This window comes from Somniosus microcephalus, chromosome 30 (genome assembly GCF_052327205.1).
Source record: "Somniosus microcephalus isolate GS21.2 chromosome 30, FLI_Smic_1.0, whole genome shotgun sequence".
Taxonomy (NCBI): Eukaryota; Metazoa; Chordata; class Chondrichthyes; order Squaliformes; family Somniosidae; genus Somniosus; species Somniosus microcephalus.
The window spans coordinates 27,920,334-27,939,052 of NC_141016.1; the positions used below are offsets into that span (position 1 = coordinate 27,920,334).

The window sequence follows — 18,719 nt, forward strand, 5'->3', positions numbered from 1 at the left end:
CCAGAACTGAACACAATACACCAACCGAGGCCTAATCAGTGTTTTACAACTTGATAAATGTTTCATAATGTGCAACTCTTTGTTTATTTTTTAAACTTAATTTTTTTTTTTACAACAACCGCTTCCTCTCCCTGCCCTTGGACTGTGGAAAAATTACTTTCACAGGATCATTCCTGTGGGAGTGGGAGTAACACATCTCAAAAGATCAAAGCGGGAAGATTTCCATTGCTCGCTGTTTATAGGGAAACCTCAAAAGCACGTGTTTACAATTTCCCTAGAAATTGAGAATCGAGCTTTCAGTGGAGCCATCTGCCCCAAGTGCCATTGGTAAATGCTCAAACTGCTCACACACTTCAGGATTCCTCCTTAGTTTTTCGCACATTATTGCCGCCTGAAATGCTTCTCCCAGCAGGGGCTTAACGTCACACACAGAATTGCAGAATCCCCACAGTGCAGATAGAGGCCATTTCGGCCCATCGAGCCTGCACCGACACATATCCCACCCGATCCCTGTAACCCCTACACCAACACATATCCCACCCTATCCCCGTAACCCCACGTATTTAATCCCCCTAACACTAAGGGTCAATTTATCATAGCCAATCAACCTAACCCGCACATCTTTGGACTGTGGGAGGAAACCGGAGCACCCGGAGGAAACCCACGCAAACACGGGGAGAATGTGCAAACTCCACACAGACAGTCACCCGAGGCCGGATTCGAACCCGGGTCCCTGGCGCTGTGAGGCAACAGTGCTAACCACTATGCCACCGTGCTGCCACCGTCCTTTCCCATGTATTGATCCTGTGTGCACAGATGCATTGACGGTAGAAAATATGACTTGGGCCAGGCCATTGGTTTGATAAATATTTGGATAAATATATAAATCCATTTGGATGATAAACCACTTTCAGTGAGTTGGAAAGACCTTTTTTAACTTTTTATTTTATTTCGGTGAGTGCTGTGCTCATCAAGGTGAGGTGATGTTGCCGCTGTGGAATGGACCACTCTTCCTGTTGGGGAGATCCCATTATCAGCAGCAAGCGTTCTCAGGCCAGATGTGGAAGGAGTCAGATACAGTGTTGAAGCTTCCTCGACACTGGCCCCAACGATGCGCTTCAGCCACCAGCTCAGAAGAATGCCCCCTCCTGTGTGCGGTGTGACATTTTCCCCTCGTTCCCGCGCTGGCCATCCTGCGGACTTGCTGGGTAATTTAGTACAGATTGTACCATTCCCGCTAGTAATTGGACGGAGACTGCCCAAACCCAGGACTGGTACAGCCAGCAGAGAGAGGCCACTTTCAGCCAAGTTCTACTTAGCATTCAGCTGTCTCAGCCCTAAGCTATAGAATTCCCTCCCTAAACCTCTCCGCTTCTCTACTTTTATCTCCGCTCCTTAAAACCTGCCTCCTGAAGCTTTTGGTCATCTGTCCTCATACCTCCTTATGTGCATCGGTGTAAAATATTGTTTAATAACACTCCTGTGAAGCGCCTTGGGACATTTTACTGCGTTGAAGGCGCTCTATAAATGCAAGATGTTGTTGTTCTCTGTTTACATAGAAACATAGAAGATAGGAGCAGGAGTAGGCCATTCGGCCCTCGAGCCTGCTCCACCATTCAATGAGATCATGGCTGATCATCCAAACTCAGTACCCTGTCCCTGCTTTCTCCCCATATCCCTTGATCCCTTTAGCCTTAAGAAATATATCCAACTCCTTCTTGAATATATTTAATGAATTGGCCTCCACTGCCTTCTGTGGTAGAGAATTCCACAGGTTCACCACTCTCTGGGTGAAGAAATTCCTCCTCATCTCTGTCCTAAATGGCTTACCCCTTATCCTTAGACTGTGACCCCTGGTTCTGGACTCCCCCGCCATCGGGAACATCCTTCCTGCATCTAGTCTGTCTAGTCCTGTTAGAATTTTATAAGTTTCGATGAGATCCCCTCTCATCCTTCTAAACTCCAGCGAGTATAAGCCCAATCGACCCAATCTCTCCTCATATGTCATTCCTGCCATCCCAGGTATCAGTCTGGTGAATCTTCGCTGCACTCCCTTCATGGCAAGAACATCCTTCCTCAGATAAGGCAACCAAAACTGCACACAATGCAGGGAGTATCTTTCACCATGGCTAATTAAATCTCCCTCCTTTCTTTCTTGCCGTACAGAGGTGAAGAAGGTTCCTTATAGCTTCCCGGGTCCCCCGGAAGAGCGGCTCGCTCTGCACATTCTCCGACTGCAGAATCTGGTGCCGGAGCATGTGGAGACCAGGACCTTGTTCAACAACACTCAACCAGGGATTGAGCAGGTAACCTCCAGCAGCCTTTGCTGATGTTTTGAAAGTTGGCCGTTTGTGCAGTATTAACGATCTCGTCCCATTCCTTCCCTCAGAAACACAGGAAAGTGCCAAGCCATAGAAGACTCGTAGAATTGCATCGAAATTACAAGACTTGTAATGTTAAACTTGTATCTAACAATTGGTTAGACCACACTTGGAGTACTGTGAACAGCTCTGGTCTCCGTATTACAAAAAGGATACAGAGGCACTGGAGAAAGTGCAAAAAAGATTCACAGGGATGATACCAGAATTGAGAGGCTATAACTATCAGGAAAGACTGAACAGGCTGGGGCTCTTTACTCCAGAAAAGAGAAGTCTGAAGGATGACCTAATAGAGGTCTTTAAAATTATGAAGGGGTTTGATAGGGTAGACGTAGAAAAGATGCTTCCACTTGTGGGGGAGACCAGAACTAGGGACCATAAATATAAGAGAGTCACTAATAAATCCAAGAAGGAATTCAGGAGAAATCTCTTCACCCAGAGAGTGGTTGGAATATGGAACTTGCTACCACAGGGAGTAGTTGAGGCAAACAGCAGAGCTAGAAACATAGAAGATAGGAGCAGCAGTAGGCCATTCGGCCCCTCGAGCCTGCTCCGCCATTTAATGAGATCATGGCTGATCATCCAAATTCAGTACCCTGTCCCTGCCTTCGCCCCATATCCCTTGATCCCTTTAGCCTTAAGAAATATATCCAACTCCTTCTTGAATATATTTAATGAACTGGCCTCTACTGCCTTCTGTGGTAGAGAATTCCACAGGTTCACCACTCTCTGGGTGAAGAAATTCCTCCTCATCTCAGTCCTAAATGGCTTACCCCTTATCCTTAGACTGTGACCCCTGGTTCTGGACTCCCCCGCCATCGGGAACATCCTTCCTGCATCTAGTCTGTCTAGTCCTGTTAGAATTTTATAAGTTTCAATGAGATCCCCTCTCATTCTTCTAAACTCTAGCGAATATAAGCCTAATCGACCCAATCTATCTTCATACGTCATTCGTGCCATCCCAGGTATCAGTCTGGTGAATCTTTGCTGCACTCCCTCCATGGCAAGAGCATCCTTCCTCAGATAAGGTGACCAAAACTGCACACAATACTCAAGATGTGGTCTCACCAAGGCCCTGTACAACTGCAGCAAGACATCCTTGCTCCTGTACTCGAATCTCTCGCTATGAAGGCCAACATACCATTTGCCTTCTTAACCGCCTGCTGCACCTGCATGCTTACCTTCAGTGACTGGTGCACAAGGACACCCAGGTCTCGTTGCACTTCCCCTTTTCCCAATCTATTGCCGTTCAGATAATAATCTGCCTTCCTGTTTTTGCCACCAAAGTGGATAACCTCGCATTTATCCACATTATACAGGTAGACTATCCTTTATCCGAAAACCTCGGGACCAGCCGTGTTTCGGTTTTCGGAAAATTTCGGATTTCAGAAGGTATTTTATAAGACTGGGAAATTTGTCGGGGGTCGGGGTCGGCGGGGGTCGGCGGGGGGGTCGGGGGTGGGGTTCGGCGGGGGTCGGGTCGGCGGGGGGTGGGGGTCGGCGGGGGTCGGGGCCGTGTGCACGACTTACGCTGAACGAAAAAACTTTTGGTTTTCAGAGGATTTCGGTTTTCGGAAGTGCGGATAAAGGATACACTATCCCTTATCCGAAAGGGTGGGGGGTCGGGGGCCGGGGTGGGGGGGGGAGAAAAGAATATCGGACAGGCCGCTGCAGCTATCGGACGGGCCACTGTATTGTTGGGTTCACTCTCCCGGTATACCTCCTTCACATTGCCCGGCTCGGCCTGCAATCTCCTACCCAGGAGGGAACTCAGTGACCCTCTGCCCTGCTCAGCGTAAGTCGTGCGCCACTCTGGTCATGTCGTGCGCACGACTTACGCTGAATGAAAAAACTTTCGGTTTTTGGAGGGTTTCGGTTTTCGGAAGTTCGGATAAAGGATAGACTACCTGTACTGCATCTGCCATGCATCTGCCCAATCACCCAACCTGTCCAAATCATACTGGAGTTTCTCTGCATCCTCCTCACAGCACACATGCCCACCCAGCTTTGTGTCATCTGCAAACTTGGAGATATTACATCTAGTTCCCTCTTCTAGATCATTAATATATATTATTGTGAATAGCTGGGGTCCTAGCACCGATCCCTGCGGTACCCCACTAGTCACTGCCTGCCACTCGGAAAAAGACCCGTTTATTCCAACTCTTTGCTTCTTTATGTTGATAGGGTGAGATGAAATAAGAGTGCGAGGAGGCTGGTGTGGAGCATAAACACCAGCCTGGACCAGTTGGGCCGAATGGCCTGTCTCTGTGCTGCAGATTCTATGTAAGATGGAGCCAGGCCCTTTGGCTGAATCGGTCCGTGTTGGTGTTTGTGGTATACTTGAGCAGTCGCCCTGATCCCATGAACTCCATGGAGCCAATCCCCAAAAGCAAATCCCTGTCCATCACCCACTTGCTCAAATAGCTAGCCAATCCTTAGCTTAAATTTTTCCAGTTTCTTCATCTGTCCCGGATAGCCATTCCTCGCTTTCACCGCCCACTTTTAAAACTAGCCCCGTGTAAAGTGTCTGCGTTCCTTCCCCTCTCCGAAGCTGGAGCCCGTGTCCCCTGGTGCTCACGTTGGTGACCATATCCCCTTCTCCTCTCCTGAAGATGCTGACTTTCTGGAGTGTGGCTCCACAGTTGATGGTGGTAATTAGTCAACAACTCCGTCTTGCGATTCCAGGGATGGTAGAAGGCAAACTGGATGGGCCTTGGGTCTTTTTTCGCCTAGCATTCCCTACGTTCCTAAGTGCCAGCCGCCTTGCTCAAGCGTGGCCGTTCTCCATGTGCGAGCCTAGACACTGAGTGTCGGCAGGCCATTCGACTGTGAAAGGGTGTCTGCAGCTGAGCTTGATCCTGTGCTTAACCCACTCTTGTGCAGGAGGCAACTTTAACTTTATTTCTTGTGCAGGGGAAGCTGCAGATGTGGATCGACATCTTTCCCAAAAAGTTGGGTCCCCCCGGCCCGTCCTTTGACATCGCCCCTCGGGCCCCTCGGAGGTGAGTGCAGAGTGCGGACGCCAGCTGGTGAGGATAACTGAGTGGGGAGTATAATGTGCCACACTCAACGGTGTCTGATGTAAAAAGACTACTAAGCACTTGGTTTGAGTATAAAACAAGGCTTTAATCAACTGTTTCACAACCATGAGATTCTAGTTACATCACTAGTTCCTGGTTACAGAAACATCCTGAGCAAGCTGGGCCCACGCCCGAGTATTTATACACCTTGGACGGCATCACCAGCTGGCCACCCAGTGTTACTTCATGAGTCATGACATCGTCTGTTAGCCACCCGAGCCACAATGTAGTAGGGCTAATTCCGGGACCCTGCACTCTCAGCGGGCAGCTGCGCCTGCTGGGTGCCCTGCGCAGAGAACCAAGGGAGCATCGTTGTGCCCCAATCTCCGACCCCATGCTCCCTTGGGTAGTTTGTACGTGATTTACTCGCCCCTCCCAGTGCGACAGTGTCCAAGCAGACGTTCTCAGCGGTTTGCGTGCGACAGTTTGTACTGGTAGCGGCGGAGCAGAAGATAGCGCTGCTGATTCCATCGCTGACGGTCAAAGGCCTTTATGTTCACCGCTTTGAATTTGTGATACTGTATTTAGGATCGATTTTTAGGTGTCAGCTGTGGCTCAGTGGGTAGCACTCTCGCCTGAATCAGAAGTTCTCCCCGGTGTCCTGGCCGATATTTATCCCTCAACTAACATCACTAAAAAAAAAAGATTAACTGGTCATTTACCTCATTGCTGTGTGCAAATTGGCTGCTGCGTTTCCATGTTCCCACAGTACTTCATTGGCTGTAAAGCGCTTTGGACATCCTGAGGACATGAACGGCGTTACATCAATGCTAGTTCCTTCTTCTGATCCGTTGCCCAAGTCTCCGTTCTTTCTGCATTACTCTAGACTGCAAGTATGGGTGGGCTATTCAACTGCGCAGGCGTCAGAGTTGACCCTGTTCTTGTTATCCCCTGACACGCCCCACAGCTGTACTTTCCAGCAAGATCAGGTGATGCCGAACAGAAGCTCTTGTTTCATTTTTCCCCTCCCTAGTTCAGGGGCGCTGAGGCCACTTGTAGCGAGTTCACTGCTGCCCTTCCCTGAGAGAAGCAAGCACAGCGCTGACTGGGGCTGGAACTAGAGAGGCCTCCCTGGTCTGTGCAGCTCAGATGAGAGTTAATCCAACTGAGCCATTGGGGTCCTTCATCGGGAGACTTAGTCACCGAATAACCTTTACTCTAATGACCATATCCTACCTGGTATGGGGAAGAGGGTTGAACAAGGGACGAGTTGCTGTTAGTCTGGCCCTATAGTCTCGTTCTTTTCTGATTTCTGAGTTTCCTGTGGATTTTTCAGGTACGTTCTGCGCTGTATAGTCTGGAACACAAGTGATGTCATTCTGCAGGAAACCAGTATAATGGGAGAGAAGATGAGTGACATTTATCTTAAAGGGTAAGAACAATATCCAATAGATAAATCCTCTGTAACCGTCAGTATCAGATTTCGTGCTGGTTCTTGAGTACGTAAACTAGACCAACACTTCAGTGCAGTACTGAGAGCTCGGCATTGTTCATGGTGCTGTCCATTTGTAGGGGGGCATCTTTTAACTGGTTTACGGTAATTTACCTGGTCAGGCAGCCTTTGCCTGCACTCTGACCAATTCCAACCTTTTACCTGGTTTACGGTAATTCACCTGGTCAGCAGCCTTTTGCTGCTACACTGTAAACCAATTTCGAATCGCTACCCCACCTTCCAGTTCTGACTGAAGGACTTATAATTAATGATATCAAATGGTCTGGATGAGAGAAAAATCAAGCTTTATTAACTGAAAGAAACTATACCACACGAACACAGTAATTACAGTAAAATGCTTAACAGGGGAAGGCAGACAGCAAAAACGAGGGGTAAGTGGCTACAATATTAATTTAACAATCTTAGCAATATCCCCTTAATTACCACCCCCTAACTCCTTACTAGGCTGCCTTGCTGAGGAATCAGAAACCCTGCTCACCTGTGGTCCAGCGAAGTAAGAGAGCGATAGCTTCTCAGGGGCTATCTTTATACCTGGTGAGCTCCTGCTGTTCTGCTGTCTGCAAAATTCGCGCCCAAAAGTTCCAATATACAAGAGAAGGGCCGTGATTGTCTGATTCAAAGTGGTTGGAGTGATTTAATGTGTCTACACTCTGGGGCCGGGATGTTCCCGCCCACCTCTGGAGTTCCCCTGGCTAAAACAAAGGGGCCTAGAAATTCGGTATGGCCCCGCCAGCTCAGTTGCGCCCAAACGTTTGGGCAGCACCCAGAGCCCGTTGCGCCCGCCAGAAATTCACTTTTAGCGCCCCAAGTCGGAACCGGGTGCTGTTCCAGGGTGTGCCCGCCTCCGCTTGGGGCGCTGAAAGTGAATTTCAGCGCTCCAGCTGCCGCTGCGCCACCCGATGCGGTGCGGCAGGCTGGGGTACTGCAGGCCTCCTCCTTCTCTTAAGGAGGAGCTGCCTGCAGCCGTGAGATCGCCGCTGGATTCTGCCGGCAAATGAGCCCGGCACCACGGAGAAGTGCCGGGCTCGCGGGAATCAACCACCAATGCCGCGGGGGGGGGGGGGGTGGTGTAGGAGGCCGGGGAGGGAGGTGCGGGCAGGCGGCCGCCGAAAAAGCGGCCGGCCGCACCTCCACCTTTATGCGCCCCACTAACGCTGCATGAAGGCCGTGTTTCACGAACGTTGTTTGCGGCCGCTGCGGAAGAGGCGGCTGCAACTGAATATGGGCGTCGGGCCGGCATCGGGGCGGAACCGGGGCACTGCGCACACCGATGACGTCATCGGTGCCGGCGCAGTGCTACCGGCTACCACCGCCATTAACGCTGCACTCAATTTCCGCGCTACCAACCCCGCCGGCGCAGAAGACCTCTTTAGGCGCTAAGTGGGCGCAAGGCCCACTGAATTTCTAGGCCAAGGAATCCAACTGTCGTATTGTCTGAGTCAATGGGTGATTCAAAACCTCATTCATACTGATCTGTCCCCTATCAAAGTCCTTTTCACAGTTTCAGTGTGCCTCATTGGGTGTGTAGGGAGTTTGAATGGGTTTGGATTTCTGTGTAAATAGAAGCCGATTGTTCTGCGTCTCAAGTGGGCTAATCTCTTAAGTAAATAAACATCCTGCAGTTTCATATAAACAAACCTTGCCTATCCACAAAAGGGAACCTCCCTGGTTTGATTGACAGGTCTTTCACACAGACACATTACAAGCTGCTTTTCCAAACCCCACTGTTCTTGGCCAATGCTTTCTGTGGCCATTTTAAAACCTTTTGCTTTCACCAAACTCCAGGGAACAATTTTATTGATAAAAGTACTGTCTTAAGGTGTGTGAATATTTTCCACGAATTTCCTCGATTCCGGTGTTGTCCATGTGCAGCCCAGCTCAGAGCAGTCTTTCGTGGCTCTGAGTATGCTTTAAAAACATTGATCCAACCCAGAGGCAATTCAAAACACATAATTCTTCATCCACGATGTGGACCAATATTTCCTGATCTTCAGGGAAAAATAGGGGAATTTTGCGAACCCCTACACATTGAATAAGAGATGAAACCCAGGTCCCTGGTGCCTGTTCGGAGAAGAGCAGGGAGTTCTCCTGACGTCCTGGCCCGACATTATTCTCTCTTCAAACACCACCAAAAAACAGATGAACTGATCATTCGCCTCAAGGCTGTTTGTGCGATGTTTCCAATGCAGAATGGCTGCTGTGTTCACTGGTGACGTTCTGATGAAAGGTCATCATCCCAACTGTTTCACTCTCCACAGCTGCTGAGGGTTGTCCAGCGTTTTTAATTCTAATTTTAGATTTCTGTTCCCTAGTGTTGTTTTAAGAAAATATGATGTCAGGGGATGTACAAATAAGAGAACCATTGTCATCATTCAGGGGTTTTGGATATCGGTTTCACCCCTAGCCAGTAGCACTGCCGAGAGTTCTTTCGGGCAGGACTGTAGTTCAGCCCAAAGAGATCGACTGGGCATCTTCTACTCTTTGGCAGCTGTTGGGGAAGCGCCTTGACTCACCTCGGTTACCTTTCCCTGGTGGTGTAGTTGAGACTGAGAATCCATGGCAGGTGTGGAACATAACCGCACTGAAAATACGTTCAAGCATTCGAAATTGACGGGCAGGAAAAGGCCAGCTGGTCCATCAAGCCTGCCCCACACTCATGGTGGCTAAAGCATCAGAACATAAGAATTAGGAGCAGGAGTCGGCCATATGGCCCCTCGAGCCTGCTCCGCCATTCAATAAGATCATGGCTGATCTTCGACCTCAACTCCACTTTCCCGCCCTATCCCCAGATCCCTTGATTCCCTTAATATCCAAAAATCTATCGATCTCTGTCTTGAATATACTCAACGACTGAGCCTTCACAGCCCTCTGGGGTAGAGAATTCCAAAGATTCACCACCCTCTGAGTGAAGAAATTCCTCCTCATCTCAGTCCTAAATGGCTGACACCTTATCCTGAGACTATGACCCCCTAGTTCTAGACTCTCCAGCCAGGGGAAACAGCCTCTCAGCATCTACCCTGTCAAGCCCTCTTAGACGTTTCAATGAGATCGCCTCTCATCTTTCTAAACTCCATAGAATATTGGCCCATTCTACTCAATCTCTCCTCATAGGACAACCCTCTCATCCCAGGAATCAATCTAGTGGACCTTCGATGCACTCCCTCTAAGGCAAGTATATCCTTCCTTGGGTATGGAGAACAAAACTGTGCCCAGTACTCCAGGTGTGGTCTCACCAAAGCCCTGTACAATTGCAGCAAGACTTCCTTACTCTTATACTCCAACTTCCTTGCAATAAAGGCCAACATGCCATCATGACTAAAAACCTCCCCCCCCCCCCCCCACCCCTCCGCAGCCATGTAAATCTCCTGGGAGAGGCAAAAAAAAAAACAGGACCAAGAAGGGGAAAAGTTGCCCTCCGACCCCCTCAGCCAATCAAAACCAGTCCAGGGAATCACACAGACCAAGTGTTGTCTATAAAGACACTTATTCTCATCCTTGTTTTCAAATCCCATTCTCATCCTTGTTTTCAAGTCCCTCCATGGCCTCGCCCCTCCCTATATCTGTAATCTCCTCCAACCCTACGAGATCTCTGCGCTCCGCCAATTCTGGCCTCTTGAACATCCCCGATTTTCATCGCTCCACCATTGGCGGCCGTGCCTTCAGCTGCCTAAGCACCGGAATTCCCTCCCTAAACCTCTCCGCCTCTCTTTCCTCCTTTAAGACACTCCTTAAAAGCTGCCTCTTTGACCATCTGCCCTGTTAGCTCCATATGTGGCTCAGTGTCAAATTTTGTTTGATAACGCTCCTGTGAAGCGCCTTGGGACATTTTACTACGTTAAAGGCCCTATATATGAATACAAGTTATTGTTGTTACCTTCTGTATGAAGTGACCGCAGCCCCAGTCAGGACCCAGTCCAGTTCCCTCAGCAGACATCTGGGGTTTCACCACAGGTGGGACGTCTCACGTTTGTTTTCTCCGTGACTGCAGTATTTCCTACACTGCTGGGGGGGCACACATCACTGACACACGCCTAAAGTAATAGTAATTGTTAACTAACCTGTTGTTGCTTCACTAGCTGGATGACTGGGATGGAGGATCAGAAACAGAACACCGATGTGCACTACAGGTCTCTGGATGGAGAGGGAAGCTTTAACTGGAGGTTTATTTTCCCCTTTGAATACTTAACAGTGGAACGAGTCCTTGTCATCAGCAAAAAGGTAGGAGCCAAGTAATAGTGAAAGAAAGGAATGATTTAATCCAGCCGTAGAGGCAGCCATACCTGGTGCAGGTAGAATTCTACCGCAAACATGTTCCAATGGACCCAACTGATTCCCTTTCACTCATTGTGTAGAAACCCAATGGACCAAACCACTTCCCATTATCTCCGATTGTATACAATCCCAATGGACCAAACCCCTTCTCATTCACTCCCATTGAATCCCATTGTACATAATCCCAATGGACTCGACCCCTTCCCATTCATTCCCATTGTATACAATCCCAATGGACAAACCCCTTCCCTTTTACTCCCATTGTACACAAACCCAATGGACCGAACCCCTTCCCTTTTACTCCCATTGTACACAAACCCAATGGACCGAACCCCTTCCCTTTTACTCCCATTGTACACAATCCCAATGGACCGAACCCCTTCCCTTTTACTCCCATTGTACAGAATTCCAATGAACCAAACTCCTTCCCATTCTTTGCTATTTCCTGTAATCTCAATAGAACAAACCTTTTCCTGTTCACTTCCAGTGAGCATACCCAATGCTTTTGGTCAATTGGTATTCCCATTCACTTACATTGTATCCCATTGTATACAATCCCAATGGTCCAATCCCCTTCCCTCTCACTCCAATTGTATACAATCCCAAAGGACCAAATTCCTTCCTCATTCACACCCATTATATAAAATTCCAATGGACAAACCCCTTCCCTTTTACTTCCATTGTATAGAATTCCAATGGTTTGGTCCATTGGGATTGTACACAATCGGAGATAATGGGAGGTGGATTTGAATGGTCCATTGGGACTGTATACAATCGGAGATAATGGGAAGTGGATTTGAATGGTCCATTGGGATTGTACACAATCGGAGATAATGGGAAGTGGAATTGAATGGTCCATTGGGATTGTACACAATCGGAGATAATGGGAGGTGGATTTGAATGGTCCATTGGGATTGTATACAATCAGAGATAATGGGAGGTGGATTTGAATGGTCCATTGGGATTGTATACAATCGGAGATAATGGGAAGTGGAATTGAATGGTCCATTGGGACTGTATACAATCGGAGATAATGGGAGGTGGATTTGAATGGTCCATTGGGACTGTATACAATCGGAGATAATGGGAAGTGGAATTGAATGGTCCATTGGGACTGTATACAATCGGAGATAATGGGAGGTGGATTTGAATGGTCCATTGGGACTGTACACAATCGGAGATAATGGGAGGTGGAATTGAATGGTCCATTGGGATTGTATACGATCGGAGATAATGGGAGGTGGATTTGAATGGTCCATTGGGACTGTATACAATCGGAGATAATGGGAAGTGGAATTGAATGGTCCATTGGGATTGTATACAATCGGAGATAATGGGAGGTGGATTTGAATGGTCCATTGGGACTGTATACAATCGGAGATAATGGGAAGTGGAATTGAATGGTCCATTGGGATTGTACACAATCGGAGATAATGGGAGGTGGATTTGAATGCGAAGAGGTTGGTTCATCGGGAAACTGGGTTCAGTGAGAAAGACCCATTCACTGTCACCAGATTCAGTTTGTTTGAATGCACTTTGGAGGTAGAAATTGATTTGTGTGTCGATTAACATGTTTGTGTAAAATTGCCTTGTTAATTTTAATACAGTTGCTGATTTTGTTGAAATGCCGGGTGGGAGTTGGACCTGAGCAAGTCAACCAATTCACAAAGTCGTCTTTCTAAATGTTTCAATAAGGAACAATTTTGAGCGAGTATTTCTGCTTCTTTTAGAATTATATTTGGAGCGTGGATGAGACGGAAATGAAAATGCCTCCTAAGCTAATCATCCAAGTTTGGGACAACGATAAATTCTCCTTTGATGATTATATAGGTAAGTTTAATGGACTGTTCCAGATTACACAGCACCTACATAGGATTACATTGGATATACGGCACAGAAACAGGCCATTCGACCCAACCAGTCCATGCCGGCGTTTATGCTCCACTCGCGCCTCCTCCTGTCTTTCCTCATCTAACTCTATCAGCATAACCTTCTATTCCCTTCTCCCTCATTTGCTTGTCCAGCCTCCCCCTAAATGCATCTATAATATTCGCCTCAACCACTCCCTGTGGTAGCGAGTTCCACATTCTGGGTAAAGAAGTTTCTTCTGAATTGCCTATTTTTCTTGGTGCCTATCTTATATTGATTGCCTCGAGTTTTGCTCTTCCCCACAATAACAACAACAACAACTTATATTTATATAGCGCCTTTAACGTAGTAAAATGCCCCGAGGCGATTCACAGGCGAATTATAAGACAAAAAATTTGACACCGAGCCACCTAAGGAGAAATTAGGGCAGGTGACCAAAAGCTTGGTCAAAGAGGTCGGTTTCAAGGAGCATCTTAAGGAGGAAAGAGAGGTAGAGAGGTTTAGGGAGGGAATTCCAGAGCCTAGGCAACAGAAAATGGAACACTCTCTCTGTGTCTACTCTATCAAAACCTTTCATAATTTTAAAGACCTCTATTAGGTCACCCCTCAGCCTTCTCAGAGACCCCCTGTCCCATCACCGAGTGGGGGAATCACAGACACAGATCCCTGTCCCATCACCGAGTGGGGGAATCACAGACACAGACCCGCGCCCCATCACCGTGTGGGGAAATCACAGACACAGATCCCTGTCCCATCACCGAGTGGGGGAATCACAGACACAGTCCCGCGTCCCATCACCGTGTGGGGGAATAACAATAACAGACCCGCATCCCATCACCGAGTGAGGGAATCACAGACAGACCCGCATCCCATCACCGAGTGGGAGAATCACAGGCACAGACCCACGTCCCATCACTGTGTGGGGAAACCACAGACACAGACCCACGACCCATCACTGTGTGGGGAAATCACAGACACAGACCCCTGTCCCATCACCGAGTGGGGGAATCACAGGCACAGACCCACGTCCCATCACCGTGCGAGGGAATCACAGGCACAGACCCCCGTCCCATCACTGAGTGGGGAATCACAGGCACAGACACTCGTCCGCTCACCCAGTGGGGGAATCACAGGCACAGACCCCTGTCCCATCACCGAGTGGGGAAATCACAGACACAGACACCCGTCCCATTACTGTGTGGGGAAATCACAGACACAGACCCCCGTCCCATTACCGTGTGGGGAAATCACAGACACAGACCCGCGTCCCATCACCGAGTGGGGGTAATCACAGACACAGACCCGCGTCCCATCACCGAGTGGGGGTAATCACAGACACAGACCAGTGTCCCATCACCATGTGGGGGTAATCACAGACACAGACCAGTGTCCCATCACCATGTGGGGGTAATCACAGACACAGACCAGTGTCCCATCACCGTGCGAGGGAATTACAGACACAGATCCCCGTCTCATCACCGTGTGGGGAATCAGAGACACAGACACATGTCCCATCATTGTGCGTGGTGATCGCAGGAACAGACCCATGTCCCATCTGCGATGCATCGTGTTGCAGTTTTCCTGAGGGCAGCTGTCACTGGGGTACAGTCCCACAGACACTGACTCTCACTGGGGTACGGGTTCCACAGACACTGGCTCCCGCTGGGGTACGTGTTCCACAGGCACTGACTCTCACTGGGGTACGGGTTCCACAGGCACTGACTCTCACTGGGGTACGGGTTCCACAGGCACTGACTCTCACTGGGGCACAGTCTCACAGACACTGACTCTCACTGGGGTACAGTTCCACTGCCACTGATTCTCACTGGGGTACAGTTCCATAGACACTGACTCTCACTGGGGTACGGGTTCCACAGACACTGACTCTCACTGGGGTACAGTCCCATGGGTACTGACACTCACTGGGGTACAGTTCCACAGACACCGACTCTCACTGGGGCACAGTTCCACAGATACTGACTCTCACTGGGGCACAGTTCCAATGTGTGTGTGAAACTCTCTTAAGTGAACACACTTGTATGGAGGAGGCGTCCCCTATTTTACGCACGCTTGCTTCTCTGCCCTTGAGTCACACCCCAACCTTCGATTGAGAACAGAATCGCCCAGCTCCTGCCCGTTGAGTAGGTACCTGGGAGCGTGCGATCGTCCGCGCGTGAATGATACTCGAGCAGCCATCCTTTGTGGACACGATTAGATGATGGGCGCCAGCGGACTGTTTGACTTGTGGGGGTTAGTGCGCAGTCATCGCCAGTGGAAATCCTGGCTAATCACTCGCTCCCCCCAGCCCCTGTAGACTGACGCCAATCGTACTGTTCACGACACTGCTGCTTGCTGCGGTCAGCAGACCAGGACCAACCCCCCCACCCCTCAGCTAATCCAGCACAGACCAGGACCCCCTCCAGATAATCCAGCACAGACCAGGACCCCCATACCGCCACCCCCCCCCCCAGATAATCCAGCACAGACCAGGACCACCCCCCCTCCCCCAGATAATCCAGCACAGACCAGGACCCCCACACTGCCCCCGCCCAGTTATTCCAGCACAGACCAGGACCCCCTCCAGATAATCCAGCACAGACCAGGACCCCCATACCGCCACCCCCCCCCCCCAGATAATCCAGCACAGACCAGGACCCCCCCCCTCCCCCAGATAATCCAGCACAGACCAGGACCCCCACACCGCCCCCGCCCAGTTATTCCAGCACAGACCAGGACCCCCTCCAGATAATCCAGCACAGACCAGGACCCCCATACCGCCACCCCCCCCCCCTCCAGATAATCCAGCACAGACCAGGACCCCCTCCAGCTAATCCAGCACAGACTAACCCCCACACCGTCCCCACCCAGCTATTCCAGCAAAGACCAGGAACCACCCCCCCCCCCCCCCCCCAGATAATCCAGCATAGACCAGGTCCCCTCCCCAGCTATAGCGGGAACGGTAGCGTAGTGGTAATGTCACTGGGCTAGTGATCCAGAGACGTGAGTTCAAATCCCACCATGGCAGCTGTAGAATTCAGTTAATTAAATAAATCTGGAATAAAAAGCTAGCATCAGTAATGGTGACCATGAAACTACTGGACTGTTTTAAAACCCATCTGGTTCACTAATATCCTTTAGGGAAGGAAATCTGCCGTCCTTACCTGGTCTGGCCTATATGTGACTCCAGACCCACAGCAATGTGGTCGACTCTTAACTGCCCTCCGGAATGGCCCAGCGAGCCACTCAGTTGTAACAAACCGCTACGAAAAACAATAATAAGAATGAAACTGGACTTCACCACACGGACTGCAGCAGTTGAAGAAGGCGGCTCACCACCACGTTCTCGAGGGCAATTAGGGATGGGCAATAAATGCTGGCCTTGCCAGGGACGCCCACATCCCATAAACGGATAAAAAGAAAATAATCCAGCACAAACCAGGACACCACCACCCCCCCAGCTAATGCAGCACAGAGCAGGACCCCCACCCCCCAGCTAATGCAGCACCGAGCAGGACCCCCCACCCCCCCTGCGGCGAGATGGTTACTGGCTTGAACGAGCTGTCGTGGACCTGATCAGGACTGAAGATCGTGATTTATTAACAAGTCCCGGCTCCATGTTGACCCCTGGGTGTTTTTTTTTGTTTCTGGCAGGTTATACCGAGATTAATCTGAATGCTTTCCGGAGTCCAACAAAGTGGCCGGAGAACTGCACCTTGGAGCGGTTCTTTAAGCTCGAGGACTCTTCGCCAGACGATTTGCAGAAGATGGTTTCACTATTCAAGCAGAAGTGTGTTAAGGGCTGGTGGCCGTGTGTTGCAGACAAAGATGGCAAACCTTCTTTAACAGTAAGATCATACTCTTTTTTTTTTCCGAGTGTTTCTGCGTTCACATGTGTAAGTCACGTTCTTGCTGTGCAAGAGGGAGGGAACTGCTCCCTCACCCAAAAGGTTTCGGCATGGATCCAGCTCCTTCTTCCTCTGCTCCAGATCCCTGAATGCCCCCTGATGTGCCTTTCCCCTCCGTCCCCCCACCCCCCAGTTCTGTATCCCTTAATACCCTTGCCTAACACAAATCTAGGAATCTCAGATTGGAAATTTCCAATTGACCCCCAGCCTCGACAGCTTTTGGGGGAGAGAGTTCCAGATTTCCACCACCCTTTGTGTGAAGAAGTGCTTCCTGACATCACCCCTGAACAGCCTGGCTCTAATTTTAATGTTACGCCCCCTTGTTCTGGACTCCCCCCACCAGAGGAAATAGTTTCTCTCTATCCACCCTATCAACTCCTTTAATCATCTTAAACACCTCGATTACATCACCCTTTAATCTGCTATACTCGAGGGAATACAAGCTGAGTCAATGCAACCTGTCCTCAAAATCAAACCCTTTTAGCCACGGTGAGTAGGCTATGTAGAATTGACTGCTTCCTCCTGGAGTCAGTTCCACTGATGCGTCACCAGGGAAGAAAGCTCCCCCCCTGATCTCAATACTTGCTCAACCACTTCAGGAGACGTGGGGATACAATTGGAGGAAGTAAAAGGGAATGCAAAAAGGGGGAACCTACGCTCCCGACACAGTGATTTTAGGGAGTTGGGCACAATGGGGGGGAATTTTAACCCCCAAAAAAGGGACGGGTTGGCGGTGGGTAGGAGTTTAAAGTGTTAGTATTCTGAATCCCGACCCCGACCTGCCCACTTCCGGTTGTAACGGAGGCGGGATGGGGGGGATGGACAGCCAACCCGCACCCAGGATGCGGGTTGGCACTTTAAATATGATAATGAGGATGCATGCCTCACTGGGAATCACCATTTTAAATTTAACTCTGGGCGGCCGGGTTTCTCGGGCCTCTGAGAACCCGGCAGCTAAAGGAAGGCGAGAACTGCTGGATCCAGGGGGCAAGTGCCTTTCCACTTACTTGCTGGATCCAGCATACCTGCCTCACCAACCCCCCGCGATCGGACACCGCCTGCCCCCCCCCCCCCACCCCCCCGCCGCCTCCAAGGTCAAATCCTGCCCAATGTTGTCAGAAAGAGCAGAAAGCCCAGTCTTTCCCTCAGTGCATGGGACGGGGAAGCAGTAACCCTGGGCGCTGGTGTTTCATTTGGTCCTTTGCTTGGGCTCTACTGATTGCTGGGAGATACAGTACAGCAGCTCCATGGGAGCCTCTCTGTCTCCCTCTCCCTCTCCCTCTCTCCCCCACTTCCCTCACACCTCCCTCTCCCACCCCACTCTGACCTCTGACCCCCCCACTCTGACCCCCCACCACTCTGACCCCCCACCACTCTGACCCCCCACCACTCTGACCCCCCCCCGCACTCTGACCCCCCCGCACTCTGACCCCCCCGCACTCTGACCCCCCCGCACTCTGACCCCCCCGCACTCTGACCCCCCCCGCTCTGACCCCCCCCGCTCTGACCCCCCCCGCTCTGACCCCCCCCCGCTCTGACCCCCCCCGCTCTGACCCCCCCCGCTCTGACCCCCCCCCGCTCTGACCCCCCCCGCTCTGACCCCCCCCCGCTCTGACCCCCTCCCCCACCCCGACCCCTCTTTCTCTATCCCTCGCTCTTGCGCTCTCTCTCTCTCTCTCTCTCTCTCAATTCAATTCAATTCAAATCGCTTTATTGGCATGATAAGTTACATCTTATGTTGCCAAAGCATCAAAATACATTT

General features: G+C 50.2%; 1 protein-coding gene across 1 annotated transcript in view; it reads left to right on the top strand.

Annotated features, from left to right (window-relative positions):
* The window catches only part of LOC147098052 (myoferlin-like), a 181,718-nt gene that overhangs the window by 152,382 nt on the left and 10,617 nt on the right, over window positions 1-18,719 (top strand). Inside the window, exons 44-49 of the mRNA XM_085970809.1 lie at window positions 2,167-2,306; window positions 5,292-5,380; window positions 6,735-6,830; window positions 10,988-11,129; window positions 12,914-13,013; window positions 16,704-16,897. Of these exons, the coding sequence (XP_085826935.1) occupies window positions 2,167-2,306; window positions 5,292-5,380; window positions 6,735-6,830; window positions 10,988-11,129; window positions 12,914-13,013; window positions 16,704-16,897 (761 nt within the window). The remainder of the gene's footprint in view (window positions 1-2,166; window positions 2,307-5,291; window positions 5,381-6,734; window positions 6,831-10,987; window positions 11,130-12,913; window positions 13,014-16,703; window positions 16,898-18,719) is intronic.